This window comes from Pogonomyrmex barbatus, unplaced genomic scaffold (assembly GCF_055798465.1).
Source record: "Pogonomyrmex barbatus isolate J1 unplaced genomic scaffold, ASM5579846v1 scaffold10, whole genome shotgun sequence".
Taxonomy (NCBI): domain Eukaryota; kingdom Metazoa; phylum Arthropoda; class Insecta; order Hymenoptera; family Formicidae; genus Pogonomyrmex; species Pogonomyrmex barbatus.
Genome location: NW_028297099.1, coordinates 1,143,914 through 1,163,642, shown reverse-complemented (window position 1 = coordinate 1,163,642; position 19,729 = coordinate 1,143,914). Strand labels below are relative to the sequence as shown.

Here is a 19,729-nt window from a genome sequence, read left to right as displayed (position 1 = left end):
TTATATGTTTTAACATTATACGCGTATATGTGTGTATATCTATAAATCTCTGCAGTATATTTTATCGTTTTCATCACAGTGTACTTTCATTCAATCATAATATTACGGTCATCGCTCTAAGCATACTTTTATCAGAAAACCGGCGCCGTACTCGCAATTATCCCGAAATGGAACGCGAAATGTATTTCGCAATTTTACGTTCGCGAATGCCTCATTCGCTCGTCGAAACAGTATAATACGCGTTGTCCCAGTTTAAATCACATTTATGCGCATTTATATAACTGGATTTCTAGAGGGACGTAGGCGGTACCGATTATTAGCCGAGACTTTTTCGTCTCAAAAAAACACACGCGCGGGGGAGGCACCCAATTCGCTATTGTTCGTTCTCGATATGCTTTTTTTTTTGTCACACCGTGACGAAAATTCTGCGGTGAGGGGGCAATTTGTTGCAGAGTCCGACCGTAAATTGGGCGAGTTGGGAACGCCGGTAATGTCGAAGGGTTGTCAATTGATTCACCCGATTGCGAACTAGAAAGCTTTTTTGTTCCTACAAAGAAAGACATTTTCGAATTCTTTCTCTCTCTTTTCGGAATTTCTTTCTATGGTACTTATTTGAAAAATCCTGTCAATTACAAAAATAAATTACAACTAATTTAAGAATTCTCAAATATTTATGGAACAATTATAGCACGCATAAACTCAACTTTTTTTTACGCAAAAAGAAATATTCTTCTTACCGTTTAAAATAATTTATTTTGCTGAATAAATTAGATACGATGAAAATTAACTTTAATTATGATAATTCACAAGACAGCCTGGAGACAGCCGTAATACGTGAAAATATTCCTCATTACGGACAGATTTTAATGCCACTTAAGCAAGGATAAACTATGTCCAGAAATTGCAAAATTGATAAATGTAGTAAGTTTACATATTTAAATTTATTTGAAGATGTACTTAAAAAGAACTTTATTAATTATGAACTTCTGCATTTATGCATTTCTTGCATGTATCGAGTTATCTCGCGATATCGTTTAACCAACTCCCGAGACTTCTATCGATTACGAAGCTTGCACTCTCTCCTCTTTAAAATACCGCGTCAAATTTTTGTATCGTAGATGTCGTAAAAAAAAATTTGATTTGTATATGACGGCAAAATAACACAGCTTTTACCAGTGTATACACTTCGGCTACGTAATTTCGTCTGTAAAATTGTTTGTGTGACGAAACCATTGATCTTCAAAAGAGACGACGCAAAATAATAAATGAAAACGATTGAATCGTACATGTTTTTTCTTTATATGGCGCAATGTGATTTAGATTGAATGTTACAAACATTACTAAGATTTCATCGAAAAAAAAATATCGTAAAAACAATCTCTTTTTCTATTTTCCCCACGAAGGAACATGAAACAGAATTAGTTTATTAGGTTGTGAACGATCGTAGAGTATCTTGAGAAAGATATATTATTCATATTAATTCAAATTTTATAATCATTATAATCATTATATTTAAAATGCAAAATTTTAATAACATATGAATAAAATTACATAGAATAAAATTAAGCAGATATTTTATGATGATTCATCATGTAAGAAGACGTGTAAAAGGTAAAATACATAGAAATAATTGACCGATATAAGATATATTTCATAAAATATCTTATATACAAAGGGATGTTCAAATCCCATAATAGTAACACGGGTTTATTTGCATCTAAGCTAACTTAAATGCAAAACGATTCTGTCGTCTTTGATCGGCACCATTAATGTCAGTCTTCATCGCATCGTACCTTCCCCTTGAATCCCACGGACATTAATCGAATTTGACGTAACATCCTATTTTCCTCTACCTCAAGATCCGGAAACAGGTTAACTAGATACCGCTAACTTTGCCACCGTGTCGTATCTCAGGGGGATAAAGTATGGCGCACAAGTACTACGATGTACATCGCGATTCACCACCTTTGGGGAATTATTTTGTAACAATAGTTGTACAATAGCGCAATGCAAATTATTACAATCTATGCCATGTGAAAAAGTAAAGTGAACGTCGATCAACAATATTCAATTTCGCAATATCTATTTTTCGATAGGATGTTACGTTTTAGCAGAAAAACAAATGAAAAAGGTAGAAAAATGATAAATTCAAAAATTATAAAAATGTATAATTAAGTCTCTCACTTTTGGAATATACGTATTTCTCGTTAAACATAAATATCGATATTTGTGTTTGAAATGAAAAATCTGAGAAAAACTCATGTTAATGTTTTCCCGCAACTACACGCAAATTTTCTTAACGAGAGTATTTTGTCGCTTTAAGAAACTTTGACAATAATCCCTATGTATAGCGATATGTACTTTGCGCGGAATATTCCAAAATTTAATGAACGTATTTAATATCTGTTTCATTCCATAATATTCTACATTTCACGATATACATTTTACACAATTTCAGCGAAATGTTGGTGAATTTTACACATTTCGCACAGCGACAGATTCTGAACGAAATATATCCTTCTGCATAGCTTTCCCTTCAATTTTTTTATTTGTCGCGTGTTATTGTTAACTGACAACCGGACAAACAGATTTCGTTGAAACCGCATGAACAAAGTGTTATTTTTAAATTCAGATTGTTCAAACAAGTGTTATTAAGAGATATGTATAATTAGTTCATTGCAACTATTTGCACATCCACATTTCACAAATTTTGCAAATAACAATAATTTTAATTAATAATACTCTAGAGTCGTGATATAATTAAAAGATTTTTACATTTTATATTAAAGATTTTAATATTTCCTACGGGAAGTGAATGGAAAATATTCTATATATATATATATATATATATATATATATATATATATATATATATAGAATACACACACACACGCACACACATATATAATACAAATATATTATATAATAAAATTATATTAATTAAGATAAAGATTAAGATTCATTATATTTTATATATATATATATATATATATCTTTATCTTAATTTTGGCAAAAGATTGAATGGAAATCGATTTCCTTTTATATATATATATATATACAATCTTTTGCCAAATGTAAATAACATATCGTATATGTTTTATATGTTATCATTTTATAGTCTCTACATACCTTATGCAAGGAAGACAAGCAGAAAATTTTTAGATTCCCCGGATTGACACGGTTGCGTCTGCGTCTAAATCTCCATAAGCGCTGCAGATCGAACATGACGCCTGGCATTTCGCGCGAGGAGAAGCATTCGATAAAGACACAAGACTCGTCCTTCACGATAAGCGCAAATGTTCGTTTAAACAAGACTGGCCAGTCGAGTTTACGCGAGTACGCAGACTCGGGAGTAAATAAACATTATTTGCTTTTACGGTATCTCAGGACTCGCCTCACACAAGCCGAGCTCAAAATTATTATCGCAGAAAGGTGAAAAGCAGCCACGAGTATAAAGTCGATTTATATCTAAGAAAACCATATATACGCAACACATTGCGATATCATCGTTGTTGTATTACCCGTGAATCAATATTTTATGAATGACATGTAACATTCGTAACAATACGGTTCTGGCCTTTGATGACACGATCTGTTTCGGTCATTGCTTAAACGAATTTAATTTTGTGCGCGAGCAATCTAAAAGTAAATAATAATTTTATCGTATTGTTTGCCACGCGCAAACCAAATTCGAAATAATTATCGTGAAAGGATAAAACGGCGTTAGGTAAAGTTGATATATATCTAGAGTATACATTTGGCATTTCCTAACAGTATTGTTCTCATATCATCCGTAAATTCATATTTCATAATTTATGTGTTTATAATATTCGTAACAATACTATTTTGTCCCTTAATGACGCGATCTGTTCCGGTCATTTTCCATATTTAATTTATTCCATCACGCAGATTCGGAAGGAAATAACGATATAATTTGCTTTCCCATTATCACAGTGTTTGTCTCACACAAGCTTGAAATTGTTGTAAAGAGACGAAACGGCATTATAAAGGTTGATTTGTATCTAAACCATGTCAGCACTTTACGATTATCGAAAATCAATGTTGTACGAATTATGTATCTCGTAACAATATTATTTTATTTTTTACAAATAAGATAAATCAGTTGTTTCAAACAATTTTAGTTGACTTCTAATTTAAATAAAAGCGACGCAACACATTTATTTTTTTATTTTTAAAATGAAAAATTTCTATTGTTTTCAAAAATGCGTAAAATATTGAGCTTTTTGCAGTATATTTACCGTAAGAAAAACCTATGTTGTCACGGACAGGATCAGATTTATGTAATGTACCGCTTACGTAACAGCATGATAAAAAAGTAGCCTACATTCTCGAGAGTTCAATGTGTTGAATGTCTGGTAGTGCAAGCATTTTGGATTATTTTGTCATTTTACAGATAAAAATAATGCGGTCGAAGGGAAACTCGATATGAAAATCGGATGATTATTCGAATAAAAGCTCTTTCTGTATTCCAAATTTTGTATTAAGTTGAAAATTTCAATTTTATGAGTTGTTCCTATTTCGAACTAGGTCATTGATTTAATTTTAGTTTATAAAGCTAGCGCGAAAGAGTTGTTCGATAAAAAGGACATTTCTCCATCAGATCGTATTTCGCAAGCAAACTATCGTAAAGAAATCTCTAAGACATCTCGTTCAAATGATCGTCAAATATTTCATATCCTAGACGATTTCATTAAGTATACATTTAAAACTTAAATAATTCTACAACAATCAAAAGTGCTGTTATGATTATTCAGTTACAGGCGTTCTTGAGAAACACGAAGTGAAAATAAGGATGGAATTTTTTTTTTCCGATAAAGATAGAGTACAAAAACTGCCAGCGGTAAGTGATGGATGCGCGAAACGCCTAACGATTAAGTATTAAGATGGAGACCGATTAGATTTGTAAAAGTCTTAAAATGTTCATTATCGTTATTGATTTTGAAAGATTGATCTATATCTATGACCCATAAAATGAAGTTTGACGGGGAGCGGTTAGCACATCGAATAAGGACTCGGGAAGCAGTCGTTTCTCGCGGGCGTTGCCGGCCACGTCGTAAAAATGCAGATGCCATACAGCGAGGCCATTCACTTTCCAAAGTGGTATCACCTTGTCGTGTAAAAAGATACGTCGTATAAAGGAATAACCGCGATACATCTCGACGCCGCACCGGTCAGATTCCCGGTAGAATTTTATATAGAATACCACGCGGAGAAGCGCGGATGAGATTTCGCAAACGAGCCCTCTCTCACGGAGAATTTACGAATAGATTACGCGCCATTATGCGATAGAATCCGGTCATAACATCTCTCGGGACATCCAAAAGTCAACGCGTACACACGATATAAATTTTACATTTTTAACTCGTATACACAAAGTGTCGTATATCATTGAATATTGTGAATCAACGAATTTATGAAATTCTGTAACTTTTTGATTTAAATAAATTTTTCACGCAAGCTTTATAAATAAATATTGATATAACAATTAACATTGTTATGTTGGAGTAGCATAATAAATATCTTATAATTATTAGCTTAATGCTAGTATAACATTTATGATATTGTTATTTCCACATCACACACAAGCAAGAAGCAAGTTCCGTACCAGGCGCAGGGTGAATTTTGAGAGAGCGTATTAATATTTCACCATCGTCGTATATTCTTGAGGCAGAAGTACAATAACAGACACGAAATTTTCAGGTAACAGGCTCGACTGCGATAATGTTCAGTGCATACACTAGAATTATTGTCTTGTATGTAAAGTACATTTTTCAAAAATGTAACTGGTGCATGGAATTACAAGTTTAAAGTGGTGCATGTTCTCTCATAAGTAAGCTTACACCCTCTACGCTTAAATTCAATTCACGTCATTTTTATTTACATTGAGGAGGAGAATATGTATTATGTAAATGTCATACTTCCCCTAAACAGAATTTGATTTTAAATTTATCAAGCGCTTTTTGCGTAGCGAAGAAAAACAATTCCTCGTAACTGAACTCATTTTTGCGTAACGCCGTCCAATTTTACGTTGCTTCCTCTGCGATATTGTAAATTAAATATATGTCTATCGACCATTTTACCATCTTTGCGGCACGCAGTACCAAACCCGGGGCTACTTTCGTCCAATGCGCATTAAAGGCGATATTCTAAGAGGTAAATGTCGAGCGGTAATGACGACGAGCGACCTTCGGCATGAGAGAAAGGGCGAGAGAAAGAGAGGGCAGAGGGTTGCGCCCTAGCAATTCTCGTAAAGCCCGATAGATCGTTCAATAGCAAACCGAGCGGAAAGGCGAAATCAACCTAACGTATCCGGTCGACAGGCGCATAATCGCCAACGTACCAATATCCATAAGCATAAGCGGCTTCATCGGACACGTTCCGCGAGTGAGACTTAAAGGAATAGCAAGTCCGGAAAAATCGATTTTTCAAGAGAACACGAAGATTCAATGTTTCCAGACAGATTGAATTCAGCCGAATCGTGAGATATCGTAAGGTAAGGTAAGATTTTGTAAGGTAAGATAGACCCCTCGTGCGCTCGTTTTATTAAAAATATAGAGTTTTTATATGAAACTAGAAACGACGTTTTATCATGCATATTACTTTATGTATCGTAACTTGGAAACTTGATTTGAATTTACCTCATTCCTTCCTGACCTTTGGAGCTCATCCTTTTCGACCAGAAAAATACATATTTTAAAATGAGAGCTTTCGAGCTTTATTTTCTTGTGCCCGCCTCGATTCAATTTAAGTCTCCCGTACACGATATTTCGGTTGCGGGGATAACCAAGGAATTCTCCATTTTGCCGATCGTATCTTTCGCCGCAAAAAGAACCCGTTTTCTTCTGTAGCGACATGACACGCCCGTCGTGTGTCGTTTCGTGGATGCACATTCGCAGCTCAAGTACATTTGTACGCCGCATTCGGAGGATACGGAGGATACGAAGGAGTTGCAGCCGATGTTCCAAATGCCAGAAGCGTGCCCGACCATTGTTAGGCCGCGTCTAACAGAACTTACGCGTCTATTTAGCGCTTTGCCATTGTGGCGGTCTTAAGAGGTGGTTGCGACGCGGCACTTGCCGCCTTATTGCTGTCGCGAGACACTGATTGCGAAATATGGATCGTCTAAAGTGGTCGCGAGAGCGCCCTCCAAAGGAAATTTCAAATATACAGGGTGATAAAAAAACGTTGGAACTCAACACAAACATATATCGAAAAGAATAGATATTTAGGAATGTATAAAATGTATTTTTACGATCTAAGGGAAAAATATGAAATATGTAATATATTTTTAACGATAGGAGCCTTTTATAGAGACATCAATATTATCGATGTTTATTTTAAATGGATTTATAAATATTTCACATTTTGTCAAAAATATGTCAAGATAAAATATAAAGCATGTTATTGATTTTTTTTTATATATATAATTGCAATTTGACGCTTTGAGACACAAAATGACGAAAAATGTAATTAGATTAAAACGGATTAAATAATTCCAATGGAAAAAATTTCAATATGTTTATTATATTTATATTTTCGTTTACATATTTTTTGTATATAATAATATAAAATTTATATTTTTTGTATATAATATTATAAAACTTATTATTTACAATTATTTTTTTATAAAAATGAATTATTAAAAAAACTCGTTTTATAAAATTGCTTTTTCTTAAAAAACTGTGGAATTGTGAATTTTTATTTTTTCTTCACTCTATATATAAAACGTTAGAATGTAATATCGAATCTCATGGGTTAAACATCCGAGAATTCAGAAATTAACCAAGAAATCTCGAAATTCTAGAATCAATTGAGTCTTAAAAGATATTAGAAGGATATCAGAATTGATACATGCAATATAATAAAAAATATGCAATATAAAAAATTAAGTATCTAATACTTTTAAAAAATATCATTTATACTTTATACTTTTATACTTTATGTTAAAATAAATGGAACAAATATTAACGGATCAATCACTGGAACGTTCGACAAGTTGGAGATATTTTTTTTGTAAAAAAAAAAAAATCTACATTTGTAATACATAACATTATCATTTTATTCCCTCTGCCAATAATTTTTAATTTAATGCTATCGGTAATCTTCTTAAATTGAATTTGCGTTATCTGCTTGTATTTCCAAATGCGGAAATTTACGACTTCGGAAACGCCGTGGCGTTTCGATAGTGAGTATGAAAAAAGTTCGTAACGAACATCGAAATCGATAAATCGATCCGAATGTCAAAGTTCAAGATCTAATTGTAACGCACGTAATTATTTTCGAAATGTGTCGACGGGAGATAAGATTGATTTTAAGTATCTCCGCTCTCCTCTTACATCGCTGAGGACCGATTTGATGGCTCGTTTATCTCGAGCATTCATGAAATTTTTATTCGGCGCAGTAATAATATTAAGGCATAATGTATAATATGAATAATAGTCATTTGCCGGTTCGCAGTTCATTGGCCGCGATGATCATTCTACAAATTCATCGATGGAATTTGTCGCATGATAAATGAGACGGCAACACTCGAGGTCCCATAAGACGGCTTATGATGAACGACGTCTTTTCACATGCGGACTGAAGCGAAAAGAAGAAAAACGTTTTTTAAAGAAACGAAAATTTGTCCATCGAGAAGCTTTTAATCCTACTTTAAACGACCTGTAAATCCGTGAGAAAACACAATTCTGTACGTAATTGTAAGCGACACAGATTCGCAGAAATAACCTTATTTGCCATTCAATCAAATCGCAATTGTAAATATCGCATCGAGTGAAATGCATCACAGGATCAACGTCGCGCGGTGTACTTTCGCATGCTCGTTAGTTTAGCTGTCATTAATTTTGATCGCGACGTATCAACTGAATTTATCAATCCCGAGCATTTAGCAATCAAACGAATATTAAGCGCGACGAGATCACATCATTTGTCGTCCGATTCCAGTTTCCTTCCTCGAATAGACGGCAATAGATTAAATTACTAGCACGACAGGTCGCCACGAGCGTTACGAGCTCGGGATTAAAAGTGATGTTGCCGGTGGTTTCGCGCAGAAGGCAGCGGCCCGTAAAGGATTAAGCGAGTTCTCCCGGGAGAACGGGGGAGGAAGGCTGCAGGGGGGGGGGGGGGGAGAAATTACGGCGATTATGAGGCGTAATTCGTCTCATAATAAGACGCCATTGTTGAAGCAACCCCCCGGGTAGCCGCGTTACGTATGCATTAGTCGAGACGAGTAGTTTGCATACGCAGGGCGGAGCAGCGCGCCGACACGTGCGCGCGATCTATCGTTTCCCATGACGCAAAGTGACCACCACGCACACCCACACCCAGACATAGAAAAGAAAAAACACGTTTCCTTCGCGACATCGTTGTGTTGTGCGTTGTACGCGAGACAACCTACAACTTTGCACTTCAACCGCTCGCCCTCTCCTTCCGCGCGCATATATCGTTGCTATCTAACTCGCGGAGCAACGCGAAGCTGAAAGTCGAGATAAATGTAAAAGGGATACGTTTTCCATTTTCGCATTTCGCGAGGACGTTGGATACGCGGCGACGAGAGAACCGAGTACCTTCTCGCAGCCAGTAATTATCATGTCGCACGTGGCAACGAAACCTCGCTCGTGGCAGGTATCGACGGATTCGAGGAAAGACAAAGCGGAAACGTTTGAATTATTGACCGGATAATTGGAAATTACCAAGTTAATTAACGATAACAATTAAGAAGAGATCACAAAGGGACGGGGGTCACGTCAATATTTCATTAAGAGAAGAAATCGATGCGGTGTGTGTCGTATAAATGCACAGGCGGAAGCTAGCTCGATTTTGCGGCGCAATAATACACCGATATATAATTTATTGCCAGGCAGTGTATCGATGGAAATACCTGCAACAAACCGCACACGGGAGTTTGAGGTCGCGATATGAATTTACTCTTCACTGCGCGCCACAAAATTGAATATAAACTGTTCGAACGCAACATAAGGGCGCCGGATAACGTTAATAATTCATGGTACAAGCTTCCCAATGACATGTGAGCTCAAACGCGATGTCGAGCGGTAGCCCAGGATAAGGACGGTGATTTGTCCCAGCGCATGATGCACTTCCGGTACACTTCACACCCCAATAACCCGCTCGCTTGTAAATTTTTCCTCCTCGACGCGCGGACGCGACGCGGAATTTCATAAGCGATATAAGCAATTTATGGGAATGGCGCGCACTTCGTCTCTCGCATAGAAATTTGTCACCGACGGCCGGATTTTCAAGATGAAAAAAGAGATCTGCTCGCGAGAACCTCCCCCCCCCCCCAGGTAGAGAACACCAAAATTATAAATTGAGAGACGTCTACAACCGTGAAAGATATCGCGTCCCCGCCTCAAGTGTGATGCAAGACGAAAAATGTGACTTGACGCTCTATTTCTATGTCGTAGAAACACAAACGTACATCTCACACTCGAAAGTATCACGAGTGAGCGCTTTGACGTAAATTGCTATAAATTAGCCTTAGAAAAATATTACGAAGAAGACCAACGTCGCTCAAAATTAGAACTCCGTACAAATTCACTTGTGACAGTCGATCGACATTCGTTCGAAGGCCGACATCCAACGTTGTGCGTTTCGCATCCCCTTGAATTTTCGCACAATCTCTCACTGTCTCTCTTTCTCTCTTTTTCTCTCGAAGCTGTCAGTTTCAAATGTCTACGCAGATAACTCTCTTCATCCGTCCGACAAAACTTTGTTCAACAATGGGGACTAACGCGATTTCAGCTCGCCGCAAAGTGTCAGGAAAGAAATCTTGAATAAATTTATACGCTACGGAGAGGAGAAACTTTCTCAGGTTTCCCTGCATAATGTTTGCGGGCGAGTAACATTTTCTCTGACCGAGTATGTTGTTTGCTGGTTGAAGCAAAAATGAACATTGAGTCCCGATCCCCCCCCCGCCGCATACATTCATCACCAGGAGGATCTCTTGTCGCGCTATATGTTTGTCTGAATTAATCTCATTTGTGTGATATCTTTTTATATTTATGTATGTTGATTAACGTAAAAAATGTTTCGAACTTATATACATAAGCGATGAAATATATTGCAATTTAGGAAATTTAATTTTGATAAGAGATATAACACTTTTTTTATAAATATTATATTCTAAATAAAATATTGATCTATTCGCTTATCTCTAAGTAATAATTTAATTTCTTTTTAATCGCCTATAAGCAAGAGACAAATAAGTACATGATGCTGCCTGCTCTTAGGAATTTCAATAACTTCTAAATTTGTTGATAGAGCTCCGCGCAACTCTATTCGACAGTCACGCCAGAGCAATAATGATAGATTCTAAAATTCCGAAAGGACAATAATCGCGACCAAAGGTAATAGTTGTTTCAATAGCTAAGCGGTAAAATCGCTGTCTCATCGTTGCTATTAATCGAATCGTGATTGATAGGTCGAGAAAAGATGGCATCAACAGATTCTGTGAGAAAAAGCGCTACTTCGCTGTCAATGTGTCGATCGTGTAGTTCGAAATCTGTGATTGATAGGGTCTCAAAATGTGGATTTAGAAAATTGTTCGTACGGCTGTCCGTTTGCACAAAAATATATAGATTTGGAAAAAATATATAGATTTGGATTCACAAAAATATATAGATTTGGAAAAAATCCGTTTTATTAATATACATTTTCTGGAAATCGTCCATTAAAGTGTCTTGCATAGATATCGAGTCTGGAATTTAAATGATATTAAGAAAAGAGAAGTGAAATTTTTTATTGCATGAACACATTGCGTAATATTCGAAAGAAACAAATATTAATGATAAGACAATTTTTATCAATGATTAATATATTATTATATTATTGATTTATGTATACTAATTGATTTATGTATACTTACTGATTAATTGTATACTAAGAAAAAGAATTTAAAAATGTAAAAAGCCCTAATTTTTCGCTAAAGTTTACAGGCAATAAATTAAATTTGCTTTCAGTACGAAGTAACTATATCTGTAGCTTACGGCTCTTCCCCTCTTCTCTTCCCCATCAGCGCTATCTCTTACACGCAAGTAACTCTAAACAGCAAAGTCAATAGCTCGAAATTTACCGTTGGTCCTTGTCTCTACACTTGGAGCAAACATGAACACGTTCAAAAGTTCTCCAAGATGCTCCGACGTAAGTTCGCAAAGTTCGCAAAACCTCGGGCAAAAACATTTTGAATTTCACCGGCCCCGTTCCTTCCGAGACATCGCATCTTCCTTTTTTTTTTTAAGATATCTGCTATCTGCTGCACGGTTAGAGGCGATAAAATGCACGACTTTCCTCGCGATGAAGCGTCATTCGTTACGTGACGCCGAGCAAAACCGCCGATTGGCATGACATGTACGTCGCTGAGAAAGTAGTAACTGCGGCTCACGGACTTATCCTTGTCCCTGATGTTTATCATACATACATGTGGGCATACTTCATAAATAATGTTATGCAAAATGTATCACAATCCTGGCCCTGCCGCGGATCAATCATCTATTCCAGCTGAATGCATCTACTCCATTTTACGGAATTGTTTATCGTCACGTCCAAGATTTTATTCAATTTCACAACGCATGATTTCTCTATATTTTCTCTCAAAAAACAAACTGTTTCCTAAAAGGAAAAACACAGAAAAATGGATAGTTACGTTGTTTGGAAAAAAAATCTACTCTATTGAGTTAGTATGGCACGCGTTATACACTGAACATATAAATATAATCGTGATACATACATGTAAAAAAATAACACGACGCGTTATTGAAACAACTTTGGTTTTAGCAGTCGCATGAAGAGAAAAAATACCATTGTTTTAATACGTACGTATATACGAACGTGTATGTTTTCTTTAGTAAATTTGTAAAAGAAGAGAAATTATTTTCAATTATTATGTTTCCTTATTTTACATGGCTCAAAATATTATTGGTATATAATTATCATTAATTAATTCTTAATTCTTAATTCTTTAATTCTACTTTCAAATTATTATCTATTCTATCTGAAAAGAACTTTAATATTTTATTTTAAAATAAAATTATTTAAAATTATTTACTTTAATATTTTATTTTAAAATAAAATTATATTATTAAAATAAACAAAACTCCAATAATATTACAATATATTTTGAGAATAAATTCATCTAAATAGCCGTTCCTTAATAACAAATAAATTATTAATCGAATGCTTTCAATCATTAATTAATGATTGAAAGCATTCGACAATAACAAACTATTGTCCGTGCAGGCTGGAAGTTTTATGGCTCTTATACGATACGGCTAGACGATATCCACTCGAGAATCACAAAATTGACATAATTGCATCTGCATTCAAGAGAAGAGAAGAGAAGAGGGCATCTATTTCTCCTTTCTTTGTAATTTTTTGCTTCCGAACAAAGAAGCGAAACAAAGCTGCGTCCGCGCTCTGAAAAGCCTCTCGCGGTTTTTTCCTCCTGCTTTTCTTTTACGACGTCAGAGCGGTCGATGAGGACCTTTCAGATAGAATGAGATTTCTTCGATGTGGAAAAAGCGGCAAATTTAGACGACAATATATATCAATAATATATTACATCTTCTCTCACACTTGACTTCGGCAATCGACTCGCTGACTTTCCTTTTATGCTTATTACGATCGAGAATATCGATTGCATCATTTATATCGGCTCGTAAAAATTATGAAACGTTTCCGCAAACAGCTGCGAAAACTAAAAATTTTCAGACAGAATATATTTCTTTACTTAGATGTGTGTAACATTGAAAAAAATCTCTCTCTATTTCGTTCTATCTCTCAGCATCGTGAACAAAGTTAACGAAGCAGAACATTAATTTTAGCAAATTATATTAACATTATTAAAATAATCTATTTTGAAAACATATAAATTCATTCAATTCAAAAATGTCAAATTTTACAAAAATGATGGTTCGATTGATTCTACCTTGATTGATTCTTATTTAAAAGAATTTACGCTCGTTTAAATTGAGTGAGAAGCGCAAGCTGAGAAAGAGAGAATTTTACATCGAGTAAATTAGGTAAATTAATTTTCTCAGTTTGTCGGCGACACAGATTTATACATGTGAAAATAATTAGCGTCGAAAACTTTCGGGCGACAAGTGGCCGGTTGGTGAAAACCCAGATATTCAAAGGAACTTCACTGACGGAGCTTCGTTAGAAGGTTCATGTATCATACAATTAGTCTCCATTACACGTGTGTATACAGGGTCGACCAACGAACGGTCGGCAAAGAATAAAAGAAAAAAAAAAAATTACGAGCCCGTATGTATGTATGTATCATATCGTACACGTCCGCGGTTACGGATAAAGTCGGCGCGTGCAAATGACCATACACGTGAGATGCACGTCCGCACGCGCTGCGTGACGCAAAGCCACAATTTACCAACCGCATTTCCACCGTTCTCCATATCGCTGCGATACACACGAATTCCTACGTATAAACTGAAGTCTAGGGAAGGATATAATGTATCTCGGTCTTTCGCCGAATTAAATGTCGGCCCTCTGCATAATGCATCGCGATATTTTTAATGCAACATTTCTGGCCTTACTGAACGCCAATGAAATTCCCCCGTCATTGATCGCGCGCCGTTCGATATTCGTATACACTCGAAATAGACGTGAACCTTGACACGAGAAACCGAAATTTTGAAATGATGGTTGAAAGGGAGCGAGATGCGATCGCGACAGCCAATGTTTTCAATATAATATCCTCCTCTCTATTACATTTCCTATCTAAAATTAGAAGAATGGAGAAAGTAGAGGAGTAACTTGTATGGAGGGCGAGTTGTATAAAAAGGCATCTAAATATAATACGACGGTATCAGATACGACAAGAGGGATCGGATACGCGAAAAATGTTTGAGCGACGTGACAACGGAGAAAAAGTCAATATCCGCTGTGTCTCAGAAAGCGGGCTTCAGCCTCGTGCGGATTTTTGCATCGCCGCGGAGTCATACGTACATAGAGCCTTTCGCGCATCATCTGAGCCACCTGGGAACACGTTCAATCTCTGACTCCAACAGAGGTGACTGACAGGCACACAACGTCTCGTACAAGATTGGGAAACACAGGCGTCGTAACACACGTCCGTGTCAGTTGGAGCTCGTGCTTCCGCTCGTCGTTAAGGGATTCAGCCTCGCGCACGTTTTCCCCGGACGATCTTAAGCCATTATGTCTGGCATGGTTCAAGTCCCCTTTGTTAAGGGGCTTGCACCGTGCCAGCGGCCAGCTCGAAGCTAAATTGAAAGATACAGAGAGAGTATCGCCGACGTTTGTACGCCGACGCGCGTAATAACTCGTCTTCCGGTACGGCAAGCGGTCGCAGTGAACACAAACGAAATGTTTCGCATTTCTCTCTTAGTTCTCGCAACGAGAAGATATGTATATCTCGTAATAGTAAACAGGAAATCCCACTTTTACACGTTACACGTAATCACACGTTACACGTAGATCCTTTGGTTTAATTTTAAAGCCCGTAATGAAATTGTCTAAGTACCCTCGAGCGATTAACAAAGGTTAATTAACACATTACCTTAATGAGGAAAAAGAAGCATGTATATTCGAAGTGTAAAATTTATATGGTATTTTATATTATCACGATTAAAGATATTTTGTTAAAACTCGACCATTTCGGAAATATCCGAATGAGAAACAAATGTAACAGCGTTTTACCTTACAATATAGACTTGCAGAACAATAAATCCCGAGTATATCGCGGATAGGTTCTAAATCCGGGGCCTCTTGGCGAATTAAACCGAGGTCTATATCGGTCAGCCGACCACACGGAAAACACCGTACGGATCGCTGAATAATTTCACCGTCGGCCGTGTTAGTCTGGGAAATGAGTGGCCTTTCTCGGAAATTACGAGAGTCGCGAAAACGCTTTGTTATACATATCGATACAGATACAGCGTTCGTGGTTCTCATCTTTCCCTCACCAGTATCTGGCCGCTATTCCACTCGGATATGCATCAAAGCGAAGCTGTTATTTCTATATGCGGTACGCTTTTATCGCGTCGCTCGTTGCAAGTTTACGCATAATGTCTGGTTACGTGTTACGGAAAACGTCCGATGTGAGCACGGCTATCTAATTCCCCCGACATAGTTCAAACGAGAAAGAAGCACAAACCTTCAAAGTATCACGCTCGTAAGGAATATTAATATAGCGGTCTGGCGAGCGTGTCTAACCAGATATGCAAATTATTATTATCCCCGCAGAGTATAAAATTTTATACAAAGTAAGGAGGAGTAAACCGATTATTTTCTTCGACTTGGAATAATTACGAGAATTTGTCTACGATGGCAATCAAAGATATTGTTTAACGAGACACAAAGTGATACCATGAAATAGAGATAAAGTGTCAAAGTTCGTGCCTTGTTTCCCTTTCTCTATCTAATAAGCGCGTTGAACGGCGAGAAATGCGCAAGTGAGGTGCCATTTCGTTTTCAGTGATGGCACAAAAGCAGGCAAATCGGCTAACGTTAAGATGATTATTTTGAATGTTTGTTAAGTCCGTTTAAAACATTAACATTGCTGCTGAAACTTTTGGATGGAATAATTGCCGTTTAAAGAGATAATATTACTAAATGACACGAGAGATAGCGAAAATTTATGCCATGGAACTCAATTAACACGCATATAACGGATTATTTCTGAAACGTTTACTCGGATTTCATTAAAAAAAAATAGAGATGACGCGTTGCAATGTTTAGCATAACTATGGAAGGCGGAGATTACGTTATCTTTCCTTCTCTCGTGGTCTAATTTTATAATTACATTAGCGCAAGCGCACGATAATCATAATATATTTGCCACAATATTGAGCGCTGCAACAACTCGCTGGAATTATAACGATATTGTCGAGTTAGATACACAGGGAATTCATGAGAGAATCCCTCTTCAGGTGCAAGTTAACGATGTTGCGGGAGTTCTGACAGCGACGTGATCCACACAAACTATAAACTGCGCTGCGAGCTATGAGGAGTGGTTACACTTTTCCGACAGAGAATAAACATCATTAAAGTTAAGTCTAGAGCATAATCATTATAAAATTCGATAGGGTATTCCCCTACAATTTTCCTTTTAAACATATATCGTCGCGTTTCGTTGCCAAAATTCGTTGCTAAAATTAAACAAACCAAGCTGGAATAGGCTTGGTGAGATCCTGAAATAGATCGCCAGCTTCCACGTTTAGATATCGGATCGTATTTAAGATTAAAGAAAATATTAAGTTTTTCTCATTTCAATTAGAAGACCTTTCTTTTCGTACAAAAGAATAGTTGGCTCTTTCCGTCTCAAATATTGAAATTATAGATATCTCTCTGCTTTATACAGGAAGATACTCGATATTTCTTTTTTTAGAGAAATATTAAGACTTTTCTCATAATATTTTATGCAAGAAAATGCTTAATGTTTTTCAGTCCAATTGTCAAACGTTTCATTCTCGTATTCTCTATGGCAGAATAGACTATCTATTTGTCAGGTCAGTTGTTTAATTTTTTTCTCTTTTCGATAGTGCATTTGACAGAATACTTGATATCCCTGAATCAATTATTTATATCTCTTCTCTATATCTTTAGCATAAATTTAAAAAAATTGATATTTTTTAATTACAAAAATTCTATTCTGTAACTTGCAATATATATCCGCGTATATAATTTCATTATTTAAAAAAAAAATAATATTTCGAAAAAGTTATGTAGTTATAAAGACACGAAAAATATGCTGCACTAAATTTAATATAAAAATGAAGTATGTACATCATTCTCGGATTGTATTTTAGATATTTCATAAGGATCAATCTTCTGACTCTTGATATTTGAATATAAATCATAGGAAGGCTTAAAAATTGCATTACCATAAAGCCGATTAGATGTATACGGAAGGAAATTGAGAAAATAAATATTTATATAAATATGAATTTTTATAAATATAAAAATTTTGTTGAAAACTTAATATCGATTTCTTCCTCCCTTTCTCTCTCCCTTTCTGCTCCCCTTTCATTCATTCATTACCATTTTCTTCATACATAAATTTAATACTCAATGCTATTGAGTTAATGTTGCAAACATAATACTGTACATTACGTTTGCAAGTTAATTGAACAGACGTCTAACTATGTGTCATATGACTCACATCGTACATTTTCATGTATAGAAATTTGTGCCTTTCGTTTCTGTCGCGATAACTACCATTACAAGTTACAGCCATAATCCATTAAGCCGAATCTCACGTTAGATCCTAAAACACGACCTTGTACAAAGCCTATATCCCTCGAAAGCCTCTGTCAGAAATCTCGTTTGTATTAGATACGATCCTGAGAGAGAAATGAGTGCCAATCGTGGTTTACACGTATCAATCCGAGCTTTCCTGCAAACCGATATTCCTCACCATCGGACGACCGAAAGTCAACGCAGTATCTCTCTTCTAACTCTTTCGCCCTTATATATAAATTTTAAATTTATTAATTTAACAGATATTATCAAATACAAAATTTTGTAAAAACTAATAAAAAACCTGGAAAATTTCTCTCAGAATCTGCGAGAAGATAATTCGAATTTTTGTTAAAAACCGTTTTGAAAAAAAAAATAAAGATTTATTATAACGTAATATCAAAAGTTTCCAGAATATATATATATATATATATATATATATATATATATATATATATAGCTTGAATCTCGCGTCGTCGTTTTCTCTTTGTTGTTCCCGGAAAGAGAAAAGAGTACTAAACAAAATCGAAGAAGTTTGTGGGAATTTGTTGGAAGATTCTTTTTGAATATTTGTAAATTCCTGGTGCAACAAGATCTTGTCCTCATTCGAAAGGACAAAGCGAAGGATTATGTAAATCGTCTTTCCGCGGTGAGACCTTCGGGGGCCCTACGCACAGTTGTACCCTATTCTCCTAGAATATTGAATTTCTTAGATTCGTAGAGAGAGCATATGGAAGGCAGGCCATGGTCATGCTCAGACATTCCGCAATTATCCAGATATTGTGCCAGCGCGGATAGACGGGACAAAACCGACAACCTACGACCGCAATCGTGCCCTAATTTTCCCAGTACAGCTTGATTAATCCAATACCTGTCGGCCCTTAATTCTAGCGACTTCGCAATTAGCGTCGAATTGCCCCCACGGCGACTCTCGCCCACCGAGAAGTCGCCACTTTGTTACCGCGTCCCTTTCTTCCTCGTCACTTGTAATCTACAAGACGTGTCTAAGAAGGAATTAAGATCTTGTTATTTCAAAGGCTATTTCACTTAATACTACGCGACAGTTGCACAAAGCGACCGCTGTGCTCAAGATGATCGGGCACGGGCAGCTGACAATCAGCTAACAAAGATTAAATTCACAAAAGATCAGAAATTTCATTGCGCTGACACCTTCGGAAACTTTACAAATTTTTAATGGTTTTATGAAAATAACCATACGATACTTGAAAATGTTGCTTGACATGATCAAAACTTGTCCAGTGTCAGAATGAAGTGACAATCCTATAATTTGTCATCGCGCTTTGTCAGCAAATTTCACTTTTCACACACGTTTTTTTTTAATTCACACCGGGAAAGAAAAGATAAGTCACGCAACTTTGAATGATAATAATTAAGAGAACAGCATTACATGTCAAAGCCACAAATATTTCATTATCGTTATTAAATGATCCGTCGAAAAGTTCTCGATGTTGTCTTT

The 19,729-nt window shown here is 36.1% G+C and overlaps 1 protein-coding gene across 17 annotated transcripts in view; it reads right to left on the bottom strand.

Annotated features, from left to right (window-relative positions):
- Positions 1-19,729, bottom strand: part of LOC105422974 (uncharacterized) — a 119,394-nt gene that overhangs the window by 53,758 nt on the left and 45,907 nt on the right. The window contains exon 1 of one of the 17 annotated variants that reach the window (XR_016137863.1): positions 6,660-7,037. The exons of 12 other annotated variants lie outside the window; for them this stretch is intronic. Coding sequence is in view for 4 of the 5 variants with exons in the window: in XM_089070317.1 (XP_088926443.1) it covers positions 6,660-6,941 (282 nt within the window). In the remaining variant the exon portion in view is untranslated. Of the gene's footprint in view, positions 1-3,129; positions 3,285-6,659; positions 7,038-15,000; positions 15,203-19,729 lie in introns of those variants that run through there. 4 more of the 17 variants (XM_089070318.1, XM_089070317.1, XM_089070319.1 and 1 more) reach the window with 4 other exon arrangements.